Here is a 26,820-nt window from a genome sequence, read left to right as displayed (position 1 = left end):
TATTCCTGATTTTGTCATTTCCCCTTTTCGTAAACCATGTGTGTGTGTCAGTGTGTTTGTTTGTTTGTTTGTTTGTTTGTTTGTTTGAAGAATCGAACGGCACATAAATTTGACAAAGCAATTAAATAAAGAAATAAATATCAGATGCCAAAACTCAGGAATGCAGTCCAAAGATTCTTTAATGAAACAACTTTCTTCTCACCCTTTAGCCCTTAAAATCACCCCTGAAAACTGCCCTTAAGCCAAATAAGCACCGTCATTTTCCTAGAAAAATAGGTGCCAGGACTCACCACAAACGCCTCCCTTGTTCTCTTAGAATGGCACCCAAGTGAGTTCCAGCTGAAAAAAGCCCTGATTGCAAGATCTAAAGATGTGCACAATTGCAGATACACCCCTGTGCATGATTGACCCCATCCCACTAAAGAGAACATAGAGAAATCAACCACCCCGGTTTCCCCTCCTTTTCCCCCTTCTGAGCGAAGGAAAGGGACCGCTCTGGCTTCCGTCGAAGGGTCTTCTCCAGCCACCCGAGGTTTTCAGGGCAGGTAGTTCAGGTTGCAGCACCACATGGCAAATTTCTGTTTTTTAAAGGAAAAAAAGGCCAGAAGAGATTGGGTGAGAATGATGAACCTCCCATTTTGCCACTGGATTCCACCCTCATCAACTCAGGCCCCTGCAAATTCTGGCACCTGAGGCAGAAAACCCAAACAGTGGACACATGCACTCCGGGGAATGGGAATTGGGGCCACTGCATTACGTTAACACCCGTGTCGCCTTTGTAAGAACTCCATCATTTAGTGTGGCAGCATCCAAACTTTGGAACTCCCTGCCTATGGACATCAAACTGGCAGGACTCTTTTTGGCACCTGCTAAAAACATTCTTGTTTAGACAAGCCCATCCACGTGCTTAGAAAGCTGACGGGACTTTTAGTCTGTTTCAGTAATTAAACTTTCCGTATACATTTCCCTTGTACAATTATATTTCTTGCATTGTTACACATTCCTTGTACACATTTTCTTTTCTCTTTTTTGCAAGGCCCCTCTTTACCAATCAAAGAGGATGTATAACTTTTATGAAATAATAAACTCGGGGCACAATTCCTTGGGAAGTTCTCCTGCACAGGACCTTTTGGAATGAACGGGGGCATGGGGGGGAAGGTGGCAATGGAAGAAATCCTGGCCAACTGGGACCCTTTCAGGACACAGTAAAGGTAAAGGTAACGGGATCCCTGACCATTAGGTCCAGTCGTGGCCGACTCTAGGGTTGCAGCGCTCATCTCGCTTTATTGGCTGAGGGAGCCGGCGTACAGCTTCCGGGTCATGTGGCGAACCAGACCAGCGCACGGAAACGCCGTTGACCTTCCTGCCGGAGCGGTACCTATTTATCTACTTGCACTTTGAAGTGCTTTCGAACTGCTAGGTTGGCAGGAGCAGCGACTGAGCAACGGGAGCTCACCCCATCACGGGGATTCAAACCGCCGACTTTCTGATCAGCAAGTCCTAGGCTCTGTGGTTTAACCCACAGCACCACCCGCGTCCCTCGGGACACAGCAGAAGGGACATAAATGAAATGAAACTTTACTATGGGAAGTGGAAAGCAGGATGGGTTGGAGAGGGAGCCTGACAGGGGCAGCTAAAGAGATCCTTGGTGGAAGTCAAGCTATAGCCAAAAGGTAGACCTTCCTCACCCCAGACTCCCCCCGTTCTCATGGCTACTAGCCAGAATGGCTCTGATCTGCGTCAATAGCTGGAGTTAAAATATCAGAACAGAATAAAATTCACACAAGTGTTTCCAAGCTCAACATCAAGAGGCAGGGAGTTCCAAAGGGTAGCTGCTGCCACACTAAATGATCAAGTTCTTATGAATACAGAAGAGGGATTATGGGACGCAGTGCCCTCCCTGCATTATTTCCCAATTCCCCTGTTTCTTACGTCCCCCATTCTCTCCCCAAACGGAGATTTAGGCACTCCCACCCAACACTGGCATACAATTTAAAGTCTCTCTTCTCACCGGGACAATGATGACATCACGGCAGGCGGAACAGGCGCAGTTTATGGGGAAAGGCCAGGGGATTCCGCCTTTCAGCCTCTCTGCAGGAGAAGACGGGGAATAAAAAAATTATCATGCAGTTATGGCTGTGCCCACATCGCAAGAGCTAAAGACTGATACCCCTGGCATTTTCGCCTCAGAGCACTTACGATACGATACGATACAATATCTTTATTGACATTGTCTCATACAGAACAACGAAATTGACAAACTACATAAGACATTCAAAAACCCCTAAAAACTCTGAAACCCCATTTTAAAATACAATATACTATAGAGACTCTTTATGCTGCGTTTAGAACCAGAATTGCATTTGTGTAGAAACGGTTTCTCAGGCGGCTAGTCCTAGTCTTTATAACCCTGTACGTTATTCCAGAAGGCAGAAGCTGAAAGAGATCATTTCCGGGGTGCGCACTATCCTGCGCTATCTCTGGAGCTTTCTTATGGCACCTGGAAGCATAGATTTGATCTAAGGTGGGAAGAGTGCACCCAATTCTTCTCTCCGCAGTCTTTACAACCCTGAACAGCACTGTTTTTCCCCTGGCCGTGCAGCTCCCAATGTGGAAGTTGCCAGTCTTTAAAGGTTTTCCATTGGGGGGCAAGTGAGGATTGGGGGCCCGCTGACTTTCACGTCAAGGGTCCCCGAATGCTGGAACCTTTAAACCGACCATCCCCTAGATTTCGCTGCAGCGAAGTCAGAAGGAGATGCTTGAGCCGGTCTCAGCCAAACGCGCCCCTGAGCGACACTCACCGTTGAATAAGTTCTGGCAGTGTGTCCTTATTGGAAACAGTTCCTCTATCACGGAGCCCTGCGAAAAGAAAACCCTCCAGGCGTCAAGAGAGAGGCAGATGGGAATCATGGAACTGTGGACTTCAAAGGGGTCCCCAAGGGTCATGCAGTCCAACCCGCTGCAGTGTAGGAACCACGTCTAAAGAATGCATGGATCATGGCCATGCAGCCTCCAAATGAAGGAGAAATGGGCCACCTTCTGAGGCATTGCACCTTTCCTGCATTTGCACTTCCTTTCCGTATAGGGAAGAAAGGGAGTGGGGCAGCAGGGTGAGTGGGAGACCACCAGCCCTTGGGCCAAAGGGGTGGACTAGATGCCTTTTGGGGTCCCTTTCAAAGCAACTGGAAGGAGCCTGGGGGAAAGGTAGGTAAGTAGCACTTCTACCAGGGTGTGTTGGATAATAATAATAATAATTTATTATTTGTACCCCGCCCATCTGTCTGGGTTTCCCCAGCCACTCTGGGCGGCTTCCAACAAAGATTAAAAATACACCAAAATGTCACACATTAAAAACTTCCCTAAACAGGGCTGCCTTCAGATGTCTTCTAAAAGTCTGGTAGTTGTTTTTCTCTTTGACATCTGATGGGAGGGCGTTCCACAGGGTGGGTGCCACCTCCAAGAAGGCCCTCTGCCTGGTTCCCTGTAGCTTTGCTTCTCACAGGGAGGGAACCACCAGAAGGCCCTCGATGCTGGACCTCAGTGTCTGGCAGAACGATGGGTGTGGAGATGCTCCTTCATGTACACTGGGCAGACCCCGGAATGTCACAGATCGAGAGTTGGGGGCTTTGGGAAATGCTTGTAATTTTAGAGGTGTGAAGACCCCAAGGAAGACCAAATAGCAGGGGGAGAACCATCGAGCCCAGAAAGTGCAAGATGCAAGGCGGGAGCGTATTCTCTGCATTGCAACCAGCATCGCTTCAGCACCAGTTCCACTCTGTCATGGCTTCCCCTCAAGGAATCATGGGAATTGTAGTTGGATTTCAAAGCTGGGGGTCTCTGCTAGAGGTCCCTGCCACCCTCAAAACCACAGGGCCCATGATTCCCTAGAGAGAGGAAGAGATGTGTCAATCGGTTTAAAATCTGTGCGGTCGATATGCCCTACAACGGCCTGGGCAAAAATCCATGAGATGTTGATTTTGCCCAGCTAAAAGCTGGAGGAGGGGAAAGGGCTGAGTGAGGTCAGCTCCATCCATGAGCCCCGCTGGCTCCATTAAATCACCCGATACTTACAGAAATCGTGCAAGGTTTCCCGATGCAAGCAGCTGTAATCTGGAGGTCGCTGGGGAGAGAGGAATGAGCCACTGTGATGCGAGGGCAGAGCCACCCATCCCCTCCCCATCCATTCCCCAACTTTCAATCCCAAGCCAGCCCCAGGTCTCTTTGCAACTTTCAATCTATAGGGCCTCTTTCCTTCCTTGCATTCACAGCCTGAGCCCTGCATCCCTGCTTTTTGAGTGTTATGTACTGAGTTGAATAGGATTCAAAAAGCAGCAGTCTTATTGGTCCTAGAACAATAGGATCCAGAATGCAGCCGTCTGATTGGTCCACAGGAGCCACCCAATCCAGCTCCAGGTGGAAGGGAATCCGCAACCAGATTGGCCTAGAGGAGAATCCCGGAATTAGCCAATCACGTGGGGCCCCTTGTGTAAATAATGTATATAAAGCAGACATTCTGGGGGAACTTCCATTCCTCCTCACCACTATGAGCTGAATAAAAAGCATGAAATCCACTCTCGACTCCGAGTATATTTCATTGAGACAGGCCTCTTCAACACCTACTCATCCGGGGACCTTCCAGAGTGTGAGTTGTGTGCAGGGAGGAAGAAGTGTCAAGCGTGCCCACAAACAACCCTCTCTGCCCCAAGCCCACCGCAGCTGCCCACCAGGGCCTCCATCCACGGTCCCAAGGGACCTAATCCAAACCGGGGGATGGATCCTTGCATGCATTACCTTATCACATCCACTGACAACAGCAGCAGTCCTCTGCGGCAGTCATTGGCCAGACGCACAATTATTCTCACTCTCTGAAATTGGAATGCAAAGGGCATCAAAGTCAAACCGAGGACCAGGTGAGATTGAGAGCAATCCGTTTTTTAAGAGATTTAGACTCCGTCCAGCTTTGCTCACATCAGATGGAGTCTTGTATCAAACGACCACTTGCGCACAGACGCTGCATGTTTCTTTTAAACTGAAATAAGTATGTGCAAAATTAAACGCGAAGCTCAGATTGCACAGAGGAGTGGCTCATCTTTCACCAATTTATTGCCTTTCATTTATAGCTGCGTGCTGGTTGCTTTTAGGAACCTAGAGAGCACGTGTGCCTAACAGTTCATCTTTTCAGTACAGCAGGGTGGGGAGATCGGGGGAGACGCACTTCTTGTTGAGACCAAGGAGCAAAACAAGAATTGGGGAGGGAAATAGGTGTAGATAAATTCTTCATTGAGGACTTTTCAGAAAAGTCCACCCCTGATTTGGGGCTCCTGAAGAGTCACTTGCCCAGCTTTTCTACTTACCACTTCAACTTGAAGGAGGCCAACAAACTCTGACTGGAAATAGCCAATATCAATACGCAGGACAGCATCAAGATAGACATAGTTAGCAGTAAACTGGATGGAGATGCTTCTGCACGAGAACTTCAGCAAAGAAGGAAGAGCCGCTGGACAATCAATCTGTCGGAAAAGAGGGTAGATGTGATCTCTCAGGATCATCTATCCTGGCTCTGGCGCACGTCACCAGTGGGGTGGAAGTTATCAATCAATCAATCTTTATTACGGTCCAGAGACCCAACAAAACATTACAAAGCAATACACAATTCAGACAGTCTACCTCCAGGTTAAACAAGCATTTTGTTCAGATGGGATCCTTGGTTCTTGCAACCACCGATAAAAACTTCGCCACTGTTAATGTTCTAGCATTTGTCCGGTCTTCCAATAGGAACCTGACATAGCAAGCCTCTGATTTTCCCAGGAAAGATACCAGCAAGGGTAATATCAGTTCAGCCCTGGCTTGCTCGTATTTCGCACAGTGCAACAAAATATGTTTTATGGAATCGATGTCTTGAGCACACGAGCAAAGTCTGTCCTGGTAGGGAACTCCTCTCAACCTGCCATCCAACACTGCAGAAGGAAAGACGTTTATTCTGGCTTTGGTGAATAACCTTCGATGGTTTGGTACTGTCAGGTTTTTAATGTAAGGTGTTAGGGAAGACCAATTTGGTATTTAAGGAGCAATCAAAGGCTGCCGCAATGTACACAGAATCATTCAACAATTAAATGAAAATATACTGAATTGATAAAAACATTTATATTATCAAGACATTACCTACTCTAAACAGATCTATAAAAGTACCTTACTATACAAATTAAGACATTAAACAATAAAATTTGTAAGCTAAAATTATCACATGACCACTAATATATTAAAAATAATGTTAATTAATACAATGTGCAATTATATTCGGAGTTTGGTGATAAAGATAGAATATAGCTTGATGTAGATAGGGTCAAATAAATTCATCTCCTTTACAGTTGGTGGCTACCTTGGCTATATAATTTGCTCTAATTTTCCCGCTAAACCCCAGGACGCCTTTTCTGACAGGAAGAGCTGTTGGACAGTGGAACAGACTCTCTTGGGATCTGGTGAACTCTCCCTCTTTGCAGGTTCCTAGGCAGAGGTTGGGTGGCCATCTGTGAGGGACGCTTTAAGCTGAGATTCCTGGACATGATAATAGATTTGGATGGCATGCCTACCTCTGGTATGGAAAAGCAAAAGTGCATAAAGGATTCCACAATCATTTAATAAGAAGATCACTGTTTAAAGTATGGGAGGAATACAAAGATTAATTAGAACCCAAAGTGCCATGGTGGCTATCACCTATCGAAGCACTATCACTTAAAAGATTGGGTGGAAAAGGAGAGTGGCCAACATAGAGAGAACTGTTGGTGGAACAAGAGGGGAAGTTAAAACTGAAAGAATATGATGAAATAAAAGAACATCTTCAAAGCTGGTTACATCATAGACAATTACAGGATATATTTAAGGAGGATAACAAAAAAGGCTTCTCATATTCGGCTTCCAACTTCCAAAAGGAAGTGATAGAAGAAAACACAAAATTATTTTTAAAAGGCATATAATATCCTTTTGGAATGGGAGACCAAAGAGGAAGAAGGAAAATCAGTAATGATTAAATGGGCGCAAGATGTAGGACATAATATACAATTTCAATAATATACAATGACCCTGGGTCTCCCTTCCAACTCTCCCGTTCTATAATTCTATGAAATCAACCTATCTCACCAGGAGATGCTGGCTTTTTTGTTTAGAAATTGCTAAACATTGGTTTTCTGCAGCAGGCCTGTCGATAAGATTCGTGGCATGCTCAGGTGTGGCCCTGTTGCTCTGGTCGAGAAACGGGAGCTGGCTTCACAGTTTGTGTGACAGACCAGCAAATCCTGATTCAGCTGGCAGTCCTTCCTGTCCCCACTGAAGCCCCTGAAAACAGCTGCAAAACTGCTCCATGGACAGAGCGGAGAGATGTGCTGGCGACAACACAGGCACTAGCCAATCGGTTCCCGCCACGCAGCATCAGCTGAACCAAGCTGCAAACTTGCAAGGCTGGTTTCCAGAGCTTCCCCTGGGGAGAGGAAAAGGGTATCGTTGTCCTGAACTTGTTGAGGGGTGTTTCCAAAGTGGTCGTGATCACTCCCAAAATGATGTGTCCATTGCAGGGGGGCCAAGAAGCCATTGCGCAACCCTGCTGGCCCATGAACAAGTCTCTGAAAATCTCCCCATCCCCTGACACACCCAAGGAACATCTCACAGCCAAGGAAAATCACGTACCTCAGGGATGTGGGTCATTATTAAAGTGGTGGTCACAGTCGACTGTGGAAAGAAAATACATCTTGATTATAATGTTCTGCCATGGTCCCCCCCCCCCGCCCCCCATGCTGAGCTCTGTTCAAAGAGTCACCCAGGAGATTTCTTAAATTAAAAGAAGTTTAAGGATTATTTAGTAAAATATTCTAAGATAATATAAGTAGTAATATTTGTGAGTACCAAATTGGCTTGGGAGTTAAATGTTTTAAATTGTATGACACTATGGATAGAAGTGAATATGATAAGAAAGAAAGATGTTAATTGATTAAGTTAATCTTATTGGAAATTAGTATTGGAAAACTGCTATAATGAAATATATGGAAAATCAGCTAGAGGGATTTGAAGAAGTCAACTAACAATGGTAATAAAAGTGGGAGTATAATAGTTAGGATGAATGTTTGTATGTTTGTTTGGTTTTTTATATGTATTTTTTTCTTTTTTGTTTATGTTTGTTATAAATTTGGAAAATCAATAAAAAAAATTGGGGGGGGGGAGACACGCTGTCTGAAAGGATGTCTCCCTGGATACTTAAACTGAGGCTTGAGGTTGTGCGAAGCCACAGAGAGGAGAAGAAGAAACGGGTGTCCTGTTGCAAATGGCACCGGATACTACCCTTATATTTATGGCAGGGGCTGGATCTACATTGATCTTGCAGAACGTTATTTTTTAATAACGTTTAGAACGCTGAATGGCAGTTTCCCATTGTCGCTGGCTCTCTGCTCTGCAGCACCCCCTGGTGTCACATTTTAATAACACATTTTAAACGTTATCAATGGCAAGTGTGCTACTGCCCTAAGGAGATCTTGGCTAATTGTTCTGGGGTTTTTTAAATGGGGGCTTTTAATTGTAGTTGTTCCTTTCTGTATATTCCCCCATTTTTTAAAAAAATAACATCTGCTTTGAGATCCAGATGTGAAAAACGGAGAGTGTTTGTGTGGGAAGTAATCCATTGGAGCAGTCAAATTAAACAATCCCTAGAGTGGACACAGACAGGGGGATGTTACCCCAGCCAGTCAAGCTTCCTGTTCCACTGGTCTGGAGTGTCCTCCCTCTGCGTGTGACCTGGGAGATGGGCACAGCCCTGGCTGACTCCATAAAAGAGCCGAATCACGCAGCCATCTTAAGCTTTCTCTCTCACACACATTCACCTGCTCTCTTACTTGCTGATCTCTTACTGCAATGCTGCTCTCCTGCGGCCATTTTGTTCTCTTAATGTAATTTTGCTGTCTGCTGGCTCTTAGCCAGGAGCACATGAGCTCAATCTCCATGTGAGACAAACTCACAGATTCTTATGTAACTACAGTGGTAACTCTGGATGCGAACGGGATCCGTTCTGGAGCCCCGTTCGCATCCAGAAGCGAACGCAACCTGCGTCCGTGCATCTGCGCACACGTGGGTCACAATTCACCGCTTCTGCACATGCGCACGATGTAATTTTGACAGTCTGCGCATGCGCAAGCGGCGAAACCCGGAAGTAACGCGCTTCGTTATTTCTGGGTCGCCGCAGCGCACAACCCGAAAATACTTATCCAAAAGCTATTTCAACCCGAGGTATGACTGTACTAGCTAAAGCCTGCCTTTCAGGGATCACATCGTGAACTGAAATGTGAGTAAACATCTTCAAAATAAATTTAAAAATTCTACAGTAGCACCTTAGAGACCAACTAAGTTTTTTCTGGGAATAAGCTTTCACGTGCATGCACACTTCTTCAGATACACTGAAACAGAAGTCGCCAAACCCTTATATATAGTGGGAGGGTGGGGTCATCTGCATACTATCCCTTGCTTTTTCCTGTAGGACTAATTGCAGTCATTAACAGTCATCAACAGGTTTACCATACCCATTGAGTCAATCACCCATCTCCCACTACCCTCCTGAGAAAAACTCCACCCCACCCTCCCACTATATATAAGGGTCTGGTGACTTCTGTTTCAGTGTATCTGAAGAAGTGTGCATGCACAGGAAAGCTTAGACCCAGAACAAACTTAGTTGGTCTCTAAGGTGCTACTGGACAATTTTTTAATTTTTTAATTTATTTTGACTGCATCAGACCAACAAGGCTATGTACCTGACTCCAGTAAACTTCTTGTTACTTTTAAGGAAAGACCTCTGTGCCTTTATTCTTTTAAGAAGGATAAAAGGCTACACCAGGAATAATTCCTCTGGGCAAGCCAAATTGGATTACTTAATGTTATGTACTGAGCTGAATAAGATCCAAAATGCAGCAGTCTGATTGGTCCTAGAACAATAGGATCCAGAATGCAGCAGTCTGATTGGTTCACAGGAGCCACCCAATCCAGCTCCAGGTGGAAGTGAATCTGCAACCTGATTGGCCTATAGGAGAATCCCGAAATTAGCCAATCACGTGGGGCCCATTGTGTAAATAATGTATATAAAGCAGACATTCATTCCATTCCTCCTCACCACTATGAGCTGAATAAAGAGCATGAAATCCACTCTTGACTCCAAGTATATTTCACTTAACTAAAGAGATTCAAACAAATCTGCAAAGTAACTTCCTGCTATATTGAAGGGAAGGAAGTATAATACTTAATCAATATAGCCTTTCCTACTATCCTTACTTTAAGCAGATGAAGCAGAATATTAATGGCCCAGATGAACAAACTGGCCCCTGAAGCTCTGAATCCCAGGGCTTCAGCTGAATCGGATCAAGCTGCCATCTTTGCACAGGCTTCATATTTCACTGAGCGGGGCAAAAATATCTCTGGTGTTGACCCTCTGATTCACTGCTTCCTAAAGGTGGTGGAATCATCTTGGGGGGGCACTAAGAGGCAAAGGGGCAAAAGGGCACTGGAGGTGTTAATGGCTTCCAGACTTTGAAAAGCTGGTAACCCTGGATCAAGTTGATCACCTCGGCTGCATTAATTAAGCTAAACGAACAAATAAAAAAATTGGATTGTGGATAAATGTGCAATTAATTGTTACTGGTTTGAATTTTATTGTGTTATTCTCTTCCTTGGCAGGTTGTGCAAACCGCTGCTCTGAATGATGCTTTTTTTTTAATAGGGTAAGGTTAGGGGGCACTGGGGGGTGAGCTTATAGAATCAAGGGGGCAGTGGCCCCCCCAAAATGGCGACCACTGCCTCCAGCTTGTTGTCAATTGCCCAGGGAAAGGGCCCTCATTGTGCAGAACTCACCTGGGTGAGCTCAAGGCTGAACAATCCTCTTGCCAGCAAAGTTGAAAAGGTGTTGCCTGTGTCAGCTTCGTTCAAAAAATAGCAGATGTGTCCGTCAGGAACGAGGGTGGCTGGCGGGTAGTAGATGGGATAGGTGGGCCAGGGAACCACAGCTCCTCCGCAGGACATTTGAGGCTGCAAGGAGAACAAGAGGGGGGAAATTCAGTGGGACCCAACTGCAGTCGCTGTGATGGCCTGGGATTCGGACTCGGAGGCTGAACCTGAGGGATCCCAGCCTGCACAGGATTCCCCACCTCCACAATCAGATGAGCCGGGGCTGGAGCATGAGCCTGAAGGGTCATCACCTATGCTGGAGCCTCAGGTGCAGGCGTCAGCTGAGTCTGCTCTGGCTCCTGAGGGGATGCAGGACCCATTGCCTGCAGGTGCTCCACTCTCAGCCCCGTCAGAGGAAGCGGAGGTTGCCTCTGGGTCTGGTAACCCTCCAGCCTCTCCTGAGCTGCAGAGGCTCAGGGCAGAGAGGCGGAGGGAACTAAGTTCCCGCAGGAGGAGTGCTCGCCTCCAGGCCAGGAGAGGTGAGTCACCTGTGGATCGGGGCCGCCCTATGCCTCGGGGCAGATAAAAGCCGGCCAGCCCCAGTCCCAGGGTGCGGGAGCAACATTGTTGCTAGTTGCTAGTTCCTGCCTGAACCCTGTCCTGCTTTCCTGCCTGAGCTCCTGACCCACCCTGGCTCCCGGCTTGCATGCCTGTTTCTGACTTCACCCGAATCCCTGCCCTGCACCCAGCTTCAGCTACTACGGACTGCTTCCACGTTGCACCTCTGACCACGGGCCGGACTTGGACCTCGCCTCTTGGGTAACCCACGGGACCAGCACAGTCGGCGTGAGTCAGCCTGCGCCCGAACATAAGATCTGGAGGCAACAGGAAAGCCACTGGCTGGAAAACGACCCAAGGCAGGTCCAGCGGCCTTTCAGAAAGCAGGTGGGAAGGTCAGAGCGCCAACTGCTAAAGGAACTGCCAGCCCAGAGAGCAGCAAGCTGAGATTCCTGCGCTGCAGCCAGCTGAACTAGATAATCCTTGTGGCAGGGGCATAGCGTGGGTTGCTGGCACCCGGGATGGGGCAGGTGTTGCAGCCCCCTGGTGGACTAGTCAGTCCATAGCTATCAACGTTTCCCTTTTTTTAAGGGAAATTCCCTTATTCCGAATAGGATTCCTCGCAAGAAAGGGGAAAAGTTGAAAGCTATGGGTCAGTCCCTTCACCAGCCAGCGTCTAATCAAGGGAGTCTCTCCTTGCAAACTTGCCGATCCGAAGGTCGGCGGTTCAAATCCCCATGACGGTTCCGAAGGTCGGTGGTTCGAATCCTCCGTTTCCGTTCGCTGCAATCCAGTCATGGCCGACTCTGGGGTTGCGGAGCTCATCTCGCTTTATTGGCCAAGGGAGCCAGCGTACAGCTTCTGAGTCATGCTGTGGCCAGCATGACTAAGCCGCTTTTGGCGAACCAGAGCAGCGCACGGAAACACCATTTACCTTCCCGCCGGAGCGGTACCTATTTATCTACTTGCACTTTGACGTGCTTTCAAACTGCTAGGTTGGCAGGAGCAGGGACCGAGCAACGGGAGCTCACCCCGTCGCGGGGATTCGAACCGCCAACCTTCCGATCGGCAAGCCCTAGGCTCTGTGGTTTAACCCACAGCGCCACCCGCGTATGCCTGTACGTAGCTTGATCCTTATTTCCATCATAGTGATTTATCAGTATATTGCAATGTTTCGCTGGTGATATATCACAATCTTGAAATATCGCCCGGCCCTAATTCTAGCCCTCCCTCCCTGCATCCATTATTCAGACTGACCCCCTCTGAGCCTGTAACAAGCCTTCTAGAAGATGAAGCCACTCACCACAAAAGGGAAATCCAGGTAGGCAGAGTAGATTTGAGGTGGATAGGGCCTTGTGCAGATGTACTGGCAGCCTGTGAAGAACGGCGTTGGCTCTGGGGGAGAAAGATTGGGAGTTTTCCAAAGCTGGACCACAAAGCACAGCAGAACAGTAGCCCAAGCAGGGATGGCTGGCAGCTCTTGGGACTGATGGGGCAGGAGGCCGGGAGTCGGGCAGTAGGTGGCGCCAGAGAGCCAATGTCAGGCAGAGGCAACCCGGTCTGGTCTCCATCTTGCCCCCTGCTGAGTTCTGCAAGGGACAGCACTGAGACTAAGGGGGGGGGGGCGAGAGGTGGTACCAACCTCTCGGCTAGAAGTACATAAGAAAAATGCTTTTTGAACCAAATGGCCACACCTTTAGCATTTGTCAAAGTATCCGTGACGTATACCTGTTACCCCCGCCCCAATCTTTCATTCATAAAGATTGATCCTGTTCCATTAAATGAGCCTCCTGTAAATAGGCAACGTATGCCCTCGAAATTTTAAATACGTTAAATTACATTTTGATTCTCAGATTCTCACAACTCTTTTACATTAAGACTAACTGCATCCCTTAATTTCACCTTGCCCCCTTATCAATGTTTCCCCAATACCCATTCGTTTTATGACTTGTGCCATTTAACAAATATCTAATACACTGGCACCTCTGGTTGTGAATGGGATCCTATTGTTTTACATGTGGAATGTGGGCAGGGCAGTTATTTATTTTGCAAGAACGATATAACGCTTTGCTTTAATGGAAAAAAAACTCTTAACCGTTTACATAGAACGGTGTGCAATATCCATTAACAATAGCTTTGAAAACAATGCATTTTTTAAAAAAACCTGTAAAAATATAAGCAAAAAATCAGCAGTTTGAAAAAGCAAATGAATAGTAGGCTTGCCTAGCAAAAAATGGCTTTAGTGGGTGTTGAAAAAAGTACCAGCCAAAGTATAGGCAGTAGGTGGAGCCAGAGAGCCAATGTCAGGCAGACGCAACACCATCTAGTCTCCATCTTGCCCCCTGCTGAGTTCTGCAAGGGACAGCACTGAGACTAAAGGGGGGGGAGCAAGAGGCGGTACCAACCTCTGGGCTAGAAGTACATGATAGGCAGGGAGTTCTGAAGAATAGGGACTTTCACCCCACCCCCAAAAATCCAAATGAAACTTTTTCCTCTCAAAACCTCTACTTCAAAAACAAAAAAAAGGAGAATCCCAGGACTGGGAACCAAAGACCTATTTAACGCTAGACTTCATTTTTGACCCTCAGACCATCAGCTTTAGCCTCTTCCCTGGTGACCTCATTCTTAATGCCGTTTTGTGTCCTCTGTTCGGCCAAAACCCATTTGCGTTCATTTTCAGAGCAGAGCTCAGCTACGTTATTGGTTACCACAGTGGCCAAGTCTGGCCATCACTGGGTTACTGTGAAGGCATACAGTTTTCTGGCTAAATATCATCTTATTGTGCCCATTTAGACATTCTATTCTTTTGCGTACTACTTTGCAATTTTCTTAAAATATCAAAGCGACTCGTGAGTCTTTTAAGTAAACCAGCGATGCACCCCATTAGCGCTTACGAGGTCGGAAGCCAAGGACGATGTTCAGCTGTATGATTATCTCCTGGGCTTGGCCACAAACCTGCAGAAAAAGAGAAGGTCCAGTGGGTCAGAAACTTGGAACTCCCTGCCACTTGAGATCAAGCAGGTGCCTTCATGTACCCTTTTGGGGACCTCCTAGATGTGGGATGTGATCCAGTGGAGCAGTCAAGTACAACATTACCTGTATTGCTAGAGTGGACATACAGGGGATGATCGTCCAGCCAGTCAAACTTCCTGTTCCTCTGGTCTGGAGCGTCCTCCCTCTGCATGTGACCTGGGAGATGGGCACAGCCTTGGCTGACTCCATAAAAGAGCCGAGTCATGCAGCCATCTTAAGCTTTCTCTCTCACACACATTCACTTGCTCTCTTGCTTGCTGATCTCTTACTGCAGTGCTGCTCTACTGCGGCCATTTTGTTCTCTGAATGTAATTTCGCTGTCTGCTGGCTCTCAGTCAGCAGCACATGAGTTCAATCTCCATGTGAGACGAACTCACAGATTGTTATGTAGCTACTAGCTAAAGCCTGCCTTTCAGGGATCAAATCGTGAACTGAAATGTGAGTAAACTTTGTTATGTACTGAGGTTCTCACCCTGGGCCAGCAGGGGGATACTGTAGATAGTTCAGGTCCACATATGCAAATAAGGGATCGAAAGTGACATTCAGTGATTGGATAGTTACAGAAAATGGTTACTGTTGCGTTCTAGTGGAGCTCTATATAAGCAGGCTGGCTGAACCCTTCAGTTCAGTTCTGTTCTGGCCTGTGAATAAGCAAGAGCTGTTTGAAGAATCGCTGTGTCGTCTGATATGTTCACCCACAACTTAACAAACTTCTTCAAAATAAATTGAAAGAGTTGATGCTTTTGAATTATGGTGCTGGAGGAGACTCTTGAGAGTCCCATGGACTGCAAGAAGATCAAACCTCTCCATTCTGAAGGAAATCAGCGCTGAGTGCTCACTGGAAGGACAGATCCTGAAGCTGAGACTCCAATACTTTGGCCGCCTCATGAGAAGAGAAGACTCCCTGGAAAAGACCCTGATGTTGGGAAAGATGGAGGGCACAAGGAGAAGGGGACGACAGAGGACGAGATGGTGGGACAGTGTTCTCGAAGCTACGAACATGAGTCTGACCAGACTGAGGGAGGCAGTGGAAGACAGAAGTGCCTGGCGTGCTCTGGTCCAGGGAGTCACGAAAAGTCAGACACGACTAAACAACAACAACAACAATAAAGCATAGATGCACAAGAGACACCAGATTCCCCTGAAGAGAGCATTGCAGAGGCAGAGGCCTCCGATCAACTGAATTTGCTTACTGCTTTTTGGAACCTCTTTTTTGATGTGGGGCTGCTAGCAGAGGGGAGATAAAATGCTCTGTGAGACCTACCACAGGATCCAGCACGGGGGCCAGGATTTTCGCCACTGCTGGCAGCTGCAAACTACCAAAAAAAAAAAAAAGCAGGAATTAAGTTCTTTGGAATCCTGCTACTCTTGCCCTTCTTTATATTCTGTTGTTATTACTCATTTCATTTATGCATCGCTTCCCATAACTGCAATTGAACCAGCCCCCCGGCAGAGATCCCCCTTGTGCCCTGCCAGCAGGGGGTGCTGGAGAGCATGGAGGGTGAAGATCAGATCCTGCTTCCTCACGGCCAGCCCAGCAGCTCTGGCAGAAAGTGGGTTAGGGTTGGGTTGCAATACTGCTGCACCCTCTCCAGGAATGGGGTGCAGGAGTGAGCCCCTGCCCCACTGCAGCAGTGGGCTCCCTCTGCACCACACCCCTGGGGGAGGGGCGCCTTGCAGACCCCACCTGGGCAGCATTTTCATGCACTCCACCCCTGCATGGAAGCTGTAGCCCTTTGGCTTTCCGGGTTTTTCTTCTTGGGCGATCCCTCGTAGCCGAGGAAGACTGTCTTCCATAAACACGGTTTGACCAGTGAGCCCGTAAGTGACTGTGGAGGCCAGTTCTGGACCCACACCTCCTTTCACAGTGGAACATGCTGCTATCCTAGATCTGGTGACAGACTTTGCTGGAATCTCACATACCTTTGACGGCTCAGGGCATTTCACCTTGTTGTGGGAAAGAGAGGCGCTCAACCCACCCCCGCCTGTCCCGTCCCCCCGCCAAGGAAAGGAAGTTGAGCATCACCTACTCGATCAGTGGGTCTACTCTGATTTCCACGTACTCCGAAGAGCAGCTGCCGAAGCTCAGCCCCAAAGGTACCACCGTCAGCCGGATGGTAGCACAAAATGCGACGCGCACTGTGACCCTAAGCAGAGAGGAGAGGAAGGTCAGCTGCTATCCATCCCTGATTCAAGAGGCGAGGCCGAAACGAGGGCACTATGGCCGCCGCCACCACCCCAGATGAGGAACGGCTCAGTGGCCAGGTGTGCACTCTGAACACAAATGGTCCCGGGTTCAAATATTGGCATCTTCAGATAAGACTGGAGAACTTCTGCCAGTAATGGAGCAGAATCAGATTTAGGGCGTTGCCGGTGGTTCCTCCGCACAGGGTGCCCAGCCAAGGGGGCACAGAATTGTGAAGATCTGTGATGGAGAAGATCCATTTGGGGCAGCCAAATTTGGGGCTTTCACAGGGCGCCATATTACAAAAGAATACCCCCCCCCCAAAAAAATAAAGGGTTTAATTTGAGTCAAGAGTGCAGAACTATCCAAGTCCGTTAAACACACAAGCCAATATTTGCAACCTATTTAAGTGCTCAAGGAAATGGAATCTGTAAAATATAGTCACTAATTTTACTCTTCGGTTTAATTTGCATGCATAAGCCAGGAAAATGTCATTAGAAATGCTCCTCTAGACAAAGGCGAGAAACTTCAAACATTTTTTGATTCCCTTCTCTTCTGCTCAATATTTCTTAGATAGATAGATAGATAGAGATAGATAGATAGATAGATAGATGATAGATAGATGAGAGAGAGAGAGAGAGAGAGAGAGAGAGAGCGCGCTAGAGATACTTATTCAAAGATATACAAAAATACAAACCCACAGCAAAGTATATTTTTATAATATACGGAATTAAAACAGCTACTTAATCGGGGGGAAAGAACAAAGACAGAAAGAAAGAACGAAAAGAAAAGAAAGACCTTAAGAGAAAGAGAAAGAAGAGAACAATGGCCATATTATGAAGGTCCACCCAGAGCGCAGACAGCATGCAGTTAGATGACCAGGCAAAAAGCAGCTCCCGATCTTTCTATGTGCCTTTAGCCATGCTGTCAGGGGATGATGTGAAATGACAAATCATCTGGAGAGCCACCCTCCCATCTGATTTTTCTTTAGCGCTCTTAAATGCAAGACAGAGGGTGTCATGAGTCAGGCCATGTATTCGTTTCATTCATTGTTGTGCATATTTCTTCTGGGCACGTGGAGATGTTCCTTCCCTTGCCTAGTGAGCAAAGGCCAGGTTTGCCTTTGTTGATCTGCCCCTTTTCACCTCTGGGGTTGCCTTTCCCACCCAGCCAGAACAGCCTGGCCCCTTACGCCCAGCAGGCGCCACGGGAACAGCAAGAGCTTTTTTGGAAGGGAAGGGGGTGCCAAGAGATCAGCAGCCCCCTGTCCTCAAACCACAGAGGTCACGGCCAAGGGGAGAGTCCTGCCGTGCGGGAGCAGCGGGCAGAGCGGGCGCAAAGGCTTTTGCGGTTTTGTCTTCACAACTTTCGGCAACGAAGGGTCTCCCAAATCTGCCCAGCGACCCGGGATGCATCTTACTCACAGCAAAGAGCACTTGATCTGGACCACGAGGCACACAACCACGTCCACTCCATAGGGCGGCCTGAAAGCCACGCTCACACGCTCACACGTCAGGACATCGAATCGGCAGCTGCAGAAAAGGAAAAGGAGGTGTTAGGAGGGGGCTGAGTAGCGCCAGCCGAAGTTTCCACGACCCAAGGCAAACACGCTCCTTGCGACACAACCCTTTGCCAGCCATTTCCATTGTGGACAAGGCACCTTCCGGCTATGGTCATCGCAAGCTCTGGCGTGTCAACATTTACTACTCTGCGACTGCGTGTGACCATCAATAGCAAAAAAGGAAGGAGACTGCCCAAGTATTGGGGTCTTGGGTTTTTTACCCCCATGCAGATATAAGCACTTTTGAAGCAATCCATTAAGAGATATGGGCCACATAATCTCCTGCAATGATTTTACAAAGTTTTTTGCAGATAAAGTCGCTCAGATTTGGCAAGAGGTAGACTCCATTGTGGGAGCAGGAGAGTGCTAGAGTCCTGTCTAGTCAAGTTGTGTGGGATCAATTCCAATCTGTTACCTCCGAGGATGTGGACAGGCTGCTTGGACAAGTGAAACCAACCACCTGTCTCCTTGATCCTTGCCCATCCTGGCTTAGAAAAGCTAGCCGGGAAGGACTGGGCGATGGGCTTCGTAGGGTGGTGAATGCTTCCCTCTGTGAGAGAGCCTTCCCAGACCCGCTGAAAGAGGTGGTAATCAAACCACTTCTTAAAAAACCATCTTTAGATGCGGCCAATATGGCCAACTATCGCCCAGTCTCAAATCTTCCATTCTTGGTGACTGAGCTGGTGGTTGCTGGACAACTCCAGGCATGCCTGGAAGAAGCAGACCATTTGGCTCCATTCCAGTCGGGATTCAGGCCTCTTCATGGGATTGAAACTGCCTTGGTCGCACTGGTTGATGATCTCCGGCGGGCTAGGGACAAAGGTGAGAGCTGTTTCCTAGTTCCGATGGATCTCTCAGCGGCTTTTGATACCATCGACCAAAGCATCCTTCTGGACCGTCTTGAGGGGCTGAGAGCTGGGGGCACTGTCATACAGTGGTTCCGCTCCTTCCTCCTGGGCTGTGTTCAGAAAGTGGTGGTGGGGATGAGTGTTCAGACCCCTGGGCTCTCACTTGTGGGGGGCTCAGGGTTCTGTCCTCTCCCCCATGCTTTTCAACATCTACATGCAGTCGCTTGGAGAGATCATCAGGGGGTTTTGGCTGGGTGTTCATCAGTATGCAGATGGCACCCAGCTCCACCTCTCTTTCAAATCAGAACCAGTGAAGGCGGTGAAGGTCCGGTGTGAGTGTCTGGAGGCGGTTGGAGGATGGATGGCGGCTAACAGATTGAGGTTGAATCCTGACAAGACAGAAGTACTGTTTGGGGGGAACAGGAGGCGGGCAGGGGTGGGAGACTCCCTGGTCCCGAATGGGGTACCTGTGACCCTGAAGGACCAGGTGCGCAGCCTGGAAGTCATTTTGGACTCACACCTGTCCATGGAGGTGCAGGTCAATTCTGTGTCCAGGGCAGCTGTCTACCAGCTCCATCTGGTAAGCAGGCTGAGACCCTCCCTGTCCACAGGCTGTCTCGCCAGAGTGGTGCATGCTCTAGTCATCTCTCGCTTGGATTACTGCAATGCGCTCTATATGGGACTACCTTTGAAGGTGATCTGGAAACTATGACTAATCCAGAATGCGGCAGCTAGACTGGTGACTGGGAGTGGCCGCCAGGACCACATAACACCAGTCCTGAAAGACCAACATTGGCTCCCAGTACATTTCCGAGCACAATTCAAAGTGTTGGTCCTGACCTTTAAAGCCCTAAACGGCCTCGGTCCAGTATACCTGAAGGAGCGTCTTCACCTCCATCATTCTGCCCGGACACTGAGGTCCAGCTCCAAGGGCCTTCTGGCGGTTCCCTCACTGCGAGAAGCCAAGTTACAGGAAACCAGGCAGAGGGCCTTCTCGGTAGTGGCACCCGCCCTGTGGAACACCCTCCCACCAGATGTCAAAGAGGAAAACAACTACCAGACTTTTAGAAGACATCTGAAGGCAGCCCTGTTTAGGGAAGCTTTTAATGTTTAACAGACCACTGTCTTTTAATATTTTGTTGGAAGCCACCCAGAGTGGCTGGGGAAACCCAGGCAGATGGGCAGGATATAAATAATAAATTATTATTATTATTATTATTATTATTATTATTATTATTATTAAGCATCTGAATTATTAGCAAAGTTCTATTCAGGTGGGTGACAGCCATTGTTTTAGAGACCAATGATTCCCAAAGTGGGCAGTACTTGTAGGAATGTTTATAGATGCTAGGAGAGGATCTATTTATTGGATATTATCCTTCCTTGCTCACATTTGTGAGTTCAGCAGAGTGCCATCCCTTTGCAGCTTAAAAGGGAAGCTTTGATAGGCTAGCTTTAGCCTTGCAGTTTAAGTAATCCAGGATCCTTTAAGGCAGGCTGGATTCTCCTGGGTCTCTCTTCTTAAGAGACTCTACTGGCATCCATCAATAATCAATTCTGGGCCCATAGTCTTTGTACGGATATGTATAGATGCTAGGAGAGGGACTGCCACCAGGGGGCAGTGGGATTACCCAGGGTGGGGCGCTAAGAGGCAAGGAGGTGCTGGAGTTGCAAAAAACTTATCAGACTCTGAAAATCTGGCATCACTGGATAACATTCATCCATTTGATTGAACAGCTTCATTTGGATTTTGAATAAATGTACAAGTCACCATGACAGTTTTGAATTTCACTGTGTTGTTCTTCTTAGTAGGTCATGCAAACCACCATTCTGAATAAGGCTTTCTAGAGGGTAAGGTAAGGGGCATTGGGGATGGGTTTATGGAACCAAAGGGGCAGTAGCCCCCCAAAGTATGGGGACCACCGATTTAGACGAAGCGTGTGGATTACAGCATGAGAGGAGGTCTGAGCTGTTTGCTCCAGTCGCATAGCATTAACCAGCCTCTTTTGTTTCAGAAAAAATGGAGCCTGAAACTAGCATTTCTCTCCTCTACTTTTATTTTTTATAACTAAGCAACATTTTAAACTGCGTGTGCATCTTTTCTGATTGCTGTATGGAAAAGCACTTTATGATTAACCAGACATGTGGCCCCTCTCTGTGCTAGGGAAGTGGGATAGCTTGGGGGAAGCTTTTAAAAGGAGACATTGTGTGACTCACCAGAAGGATGCATTTGAAAGGTTTCACAGCCTATATTTCTACACTTCTCTTTGCTGCGTGTTTTGCCATGCTAAAGCTCTGCTGGAGCGTTTTCTCACCAAAGAGCACTTGCCATAACTTGGGTCTTGGCTTCCAGAATTCCAAGAGAAAAAAGAACCCGGAGCAACTTGGAGAAGGGAACTTGTCTCCCATAAAAGCATCTAAACTAATGACTTCCCAGCAGGAAAATCGTTACTCACCCAACCAGGCCAGGAAAGGTGGGGCCAGGGAGCTGTTGGATAGGACCTTGCAGGGATTGCGCCCAGTAATCTTTTGTGGAAAGGCAATCTGTAAAGACAACACAAACAGGAGATTATTGGAGAAGAGAGAGGCAAGGACCAGGTTCTTCAATGCCCTGGAACAAGCCAGGGTTGGTGCAAGCCAGCAGTCTTCCACCTTCAGCATTGGCAGTGGCGTAGCGTGGGGGGTGCAGGGGGGGCGGGCCGCACCGGGCGCAACATCTGGGGTTAGGGCAATTCCATGGGTTAGGGGGCGCAAATCCACGGGTTAGGGGGCGCAAATTACTTGCCTTGCCCCGGGTGCTGACAACCGACGCTACGCCACTGAGCATTGGGAAAGTCATGGCCGTGAGAAAAGTTCATTTATTTCAGTAATTCAACTGAAAAGGTGAAACTAATATATGAAATAGACTCATGACATGCAAAGCGAGATATGTCAAGCCTTTATTTGTTATAATTGTGATGATCATGGCATACAGCTATTTGCAATCCTTGTTTTGCTGATTTCATTTAATATTCTAATTTTCTGAGATTTTTAATTTGCGGTTTTCATCACCATGATCATCACAATTATAACAAATAAAGGCTTGACATATCTCGCTTTGCATGTCATAAGTCTATTTCATATATTAGTTTCACCTTTTCTGTTGAATTACTGAAATTAATGAACTTTTCTGCGATATTCTAATTTTCCGAGTTTCACCTGCATATAAAGCTGCATTAAAAAATTATAATCAGAGGTCAGCTAGCTCTTACAGAAAGATGCCGTTCTTAATTGCCTGCTCAAGCCTGATGGAATAATTGCAAAAGTTTTCAGCAGGTATCTGGAGGTTGGAACGTCTGGCTGAGCCTTGCCCGCCTGGGAAGGAGAAGGAAAGCACTCATCCGAAACCTCCACTGCCTTGCAGGGCATCTTTGGGAGAAGAAAAGGCTCTGCTTTCCTCTGGACCACATCAGTGGGGCCTCTGGGCATCCCAGGACCTCCAAACACACTGCCCAGGCTTGTGCCCCAGAGAGGTCGCTTTGGTGCTGCTAGTGCAGCAGTTGGACTTCACCCCCGGAGGCACACTCCAATGTCTCTGAAGACAGACAGGTGCCAACCACAACCCTATAGATGCCACACAGCTTCAGAATGCCTTAAAGGTCGTAGCTGGTGGTGCACAAGGAAGGAATCCCAGGAAAGGTGCAGGCCCAAGAACTCTCTGCGCCCTTGCAAGACTACAGTTCCCCTGGTTCTCTGAGGGAGGGGAGGCATGGCAAGGAACCATGTCTGGAACCTGTTCGTATGGGTTGTTGTTGCATCCGAGAAACACACCAAGCATTGAGCTACCTGGGGGTTTCCTGCAAAATAAATAAATGGTTGGCTTGGGGATTCTAAGTGTCACATTCGCAGGGGCAGATTCCCTTACAGTTTTCCAGCCCGGTTTGAGTGACTCTGCAGCCACTGATGCCCAAGGCGCCATGGAAGGAGAGGACGACACTCAGAAGGGCGACACTCAGAAGAACAGTCTGGGCCATGGCGGCTTCTGCAGCAACCTGGAGAAAGAGAGACAGCCAAAATGCATCAAAGGGCTTTGTTTGGCCCCCTTCATTAAAGCAGCCCGTCTCTAGCTCACAATTTTTCCAAGCAGAAACTTAAAGACCGGGTGCAGAGAAGACAGGTGGTGGTGGGCATGCAAGTTTTTATGAGGTCTGCCTTTGAGGTGGTCCATACTGATGCTTCAAAGCATGGGAAGGCAGACTAAGGCCCGGGGGCCGGAGCCAGCCCAATCGCCTTCTCAATCCGGCCCTCGGATGGTCCGGCTATCAGCATGTTTTTACATGAGTGGAATGTGTGCTTTTATTTAATATGCATCTCTGGGTTATTTGTGGGGCATAGGAATTGGTGCATTTATTATTATTTTTCAAAATATAGTCCGGCCCCCCACAAGGTCTGAGGGACAGTGGACCGGCCCCCTGCTGAAAAAGTTTGCTGACCCTGCTTCAAAGTGTCAGTTCCACTTGCATTTTGATATTTAGAAAAGCCCCTGTGGCGCTTCTGGAATTCTTACTATATTTGTAACCTTTATGCTGTTTCTCACGCAGGAAGGCCATGGACTTTCTGGATCAAATTGATGACTATTTGTCTAGCAGGAAAAAACCCTTTATCAGTCTTTCCTCCACCACCACCCTCAAGGAGAAGGTCTGGCTTCACACAAACAATAAAGCCTGTTTTATTCCTTGCGCATCAGGATACGGCTTGCTTTCCCCAAAATGTAAGGTTCGCCCTCTTCGCCCGAAACTTACCTCGTGTAGGCATAATGGCAATTTGCAAGAAGCAGGCATTAAATGGGGCATTTCAAAGGAAACATGCGATGTCCTTAGCAAGGAGGGAATTGCAGTCCAGCGTGGGTGCTGGAGCTAGCTGGGCTTTGGGAGGTTTCTGTATCATGGAAAACTTTAATTTAAACAATTTCACATGCAAAAAAGCAGGGCGGCGGTGATGTTGAATACAATGTCCCTATTTTCACCTGAGGACTGTAGGAGGGAATGGGTGTGGTGATTAGAGTGTCAGACTGAGACCTGGGAGAGACCAGGTATGAAACCTTGAGTTCTTTAGAGGAAAAGGTGGGGTGTAAATACAGAAAGATAAAGGAAGAAAATAAGAGGGACAAAAGAAGGAGAGGTTTTGTTTTCGTGGGGGAACAACCACCAGCCTCGGACACGGGCTTTAAGCTCAGACTTGTGCCTGGAAAGAGCAGAGCTAGAGGCCATCGCTGTCAACCTTTCCCTTTTTTTAAGGGAAATTCCCTTATTCCAAATAGGATTCCTCGCAAGAAAAGGGAAAAGTTGACAGCTATGGCTAGAGGCAAGTGTGGGTGAGCCCTGGGTCTTGACAGTCTCCAAGATGAGGTTGATCTCAACAGGGTCTGCAGCTTGGTTTCGCCTGTCTGTTGGGGATATTCCAGCTCTAGATCTCCTCCACTGAGCAGGAGGAGGAGTTTGGATGTGATATCCTGCTTTATCACTACCCAAAGGAGTCTCAAAGCGGCTCACATTCTCCTTCCCCTTCCTCCCCCACAACAAACACTCTGTGAGGTGAGTGGGGCTGAGAGACTTCAAAGAAGTGTGACTGGCCCAAGGTCATCCAGCAGCTGCATGTGGAGGAGCAGGGAAGCCAACCCGGTTCACCAGATTACGAGACTACCGCTCTTAACCACTACACCACAATGGCTGACTAGATCTTGGGTAGGTTCTGGCTGGAGAAGAGGAGACTTAAGAGAGGATAAGAGAATGGCTGCCACACAGAAAACGGAGCAGAAATTGTTTTCTCCTGCTCCAGAGAGGAGGACCAGGACCGATAGATTCGAATGATAAGACTCAACATCAGGAAGGACTTTCTGGTGGTAAGAGCTGCTCAGCAGCGGAATGGACTTGCTTGGAAAGGGTTCCCTTTACTGGAGGCTGGATGAGCACCTGTGAGGGATTCCTTAGCTGTGATTCCTGCATTGCAGGGAGTGGGACATGCAATGGCTCCTGGGGGGGTCCTTTCCAATGCTACAGTTCTATGATTGTGCGATCAAACACAAGACCCCCTTCTGGGTATATTACACCTGTGAAATTAGCTAAAATGTATAAGACAAGTAAGAAGTGTTGGAAATGTAAAGAAAAAGAAGAAGGAACATTTTCTCATATGTGGTGGGAATGTAAGAAAGTAAAAAAACTTCTGGGAAATGATATATAATGAGATGAAAAAGATGTTGAAATATACCAGAAGCATTTTTACTTGGTATTATAGGTGAAGATATCAATAGGCAAGCTGTGAAATTGTTTTTATATGCAACAACAGCAGCAAGAGTATTGTTAGCCCAGAAATGGAAGCAAGAAGAAATTCCGACAAAGGAATGGCAGACAAAATTAATGGACTACGCAGAATTAGCTAAAATGACAGGAAGGATTCAAAACCTGCAGGACCAGAGCTATTTGAAGAGCAACTGCAATCAACAAATTACGCTAGCAGGACTACAAGAAGTTTTGTAAGGAGAAATATATGAAATGTTGCAAAGTAGGGAAAGAAGAGAGATATTAGCTTTGAGATTTAAATGTAATAGTGGAAGTAAGAAATGTATATCAAGTGAATAAAGACTGGAAAATTTTCAGATGTGATTGATGGAAGTAAAAAAAATGGTGTAAGAAATGAAAGTATGTTTAATTACTGTTGAAAATGATATGTTGAAAAAATAATTAAATTTTTTTTTTAAAAAAAGAACCCCTTCCAAGCCTACCCCACCACTTCATCTCGAATCACCCCTCCTCCCAGTCTCCTTACCTTCTGTTGCTGGTTGATCTGGGCTGGGTGGTTGGTGGCTGCCTTGGACAGCCGTCCCCCAGGTGGCAAAAGGTGTGCATTATATAGACCAGCAAGGCAGGGCCAGTGGAGCCTAAAATTGGGAAGGCGTGGCCAAAATAATAGCTCGGAGAGAGGGGTCGCGCTGCAAAGAGCCAATCCACTTCAGACTGTGAGAAAAGGTTGAATGTGCTCCTTAGCTCTGAACAGGCCATTCAGACCAAGAGCAGCCTGGCTGGTGCACAACATGGGCTCTGAACTCAATGCTTGTTGAGTGTGCTGTCTTTGGTGAGCTTAGGGGAGAGAGAGACAGACAGAGACAGAGAGAGAGAGAGAGAGAGAGAGAGAGAGAGAGAGAGAGAGAGAGAGAGGAAGGAAGGAAGGAAGGAAGGAAGGAAGGAAGGAAGGAAGGAAGGAAGGAAAGAAAGTCAGGGTTTGCTTTAACAAGTTTCCTCCCCCAAGTTCTACAGGTTGTTTGGCTGCTATCTGCAAAATACATTTCTATCCCTTAAGCCTGAAAATACGATATTTTTCAGCTTCCAGTTTGACGCCATTTGTTCTAGATAAGAATCAGCAGCAGTTTAACTTTGAGGTGGCATCACCAAGCGCTGCAAACATGACGAACAGAGGCAGGGAAAACAAAAAAACATTTTTCCTTCCAGTAGCACCTTAAAGACCAACTAAGTTAGTTCTTGGTATGAGCTTTCGTGTGCATGCACACTTCTTCAGATACACAGGGATACTTCAGAGGCAGGGAAGAGCTTCCATTAATTCCTGAGTTAAAGGCAAACCTATAGACTCTGCGCTTTCCAAGACAATGCGTAAACAGAGAGGAGTGGGAAATGTGCACAATAGGGGAAACTGGCACTAAAAGGTTGATGTATTTTCATGAGGACTTTAAAAAA

At 47.3% G+C, this 26,820-nt stretch overlaps 1 protein-coding gene across 1 annotated transcript; it reads right to left on the bottom strand.

The window, feature by feature from the left end:
• Positions 1-230: 230 nt before the first annotated feature.
• Positions 231-26,212, bottom strand: LOC310764621 (uncharacterized protein). The gene is made up of 16 exons (XM_083618929.1): positions 25,898-26,212; positions 22,998-23,124; positions 21,550-21,637; positions 18,109-18,216; positions 16,530-16,646; positions 15,764-15,815; positions 14,361-14,421; positions 12,770-12,861; positions 10,876-11,049; positions 7,681-7,722; positions 5,355-5,510; positions 4,792-4,865; positions 4,072-4,120; positions 2,802-2,859; positions 2,012-2,091; positions 231-578 (listed from the first exon to the last, which is right to left on the bottom strand). The coding sequence occupies exons 2-16, from the start codon at positions 23,104-23,106 to the stop codon at positions 537-539; spliced, it is 1,302 nt and encodes a 433-aa protein (XP_083475055.1). The 5' UTR covers positions 23,107-23,124; positions 25,898-26,212; the 3' UTR covers positions 231-536.
• Between the last annotated feature and the right edge of the window lie 608 nt (positions 26,213-26,820).

This window comes from Podarcis filfolensis (genome assembly GCF_964270895.1).
Source record: "Podarcis filfolensis genome assembly, chromosome: 6".
NCBI lineage: Eukaryota > Metazoa > Chordata > Lepidosauria > Squamata > Lacertidae > Podarcis > Podarcis filfolensis.
Note: the sequence above shows the minus strand (reverse complement) of the source record. Positions and strands in the feature narration are given on the sequence as shown.

Bases quoted from the DNA above. Each gene is read 5' to 3' on its own strand.
- LOC310764621 (XM_083618929.1), bottom strand. From the start codon at position 23,106: ATGGCCCAGACTGTTCTTCTGAGTGTCGCCCTTCTGAGTGTCGTCCTC. The intron at 5,511-7,680 runs GTACGTGATTTT...CTTTTCCGACAG, and splicing joins TAATGACCCACATCCCTGAG to ATTGATTGTCCAGCGGCTCT. The intron at 2,092-2,801 runs GTGAGTGTCGCT...CTTCTCCTGCAG, and splicing joins CTGCCAGAACTTATTCAACG to AGAGGCTGAAAGGCGGAATC.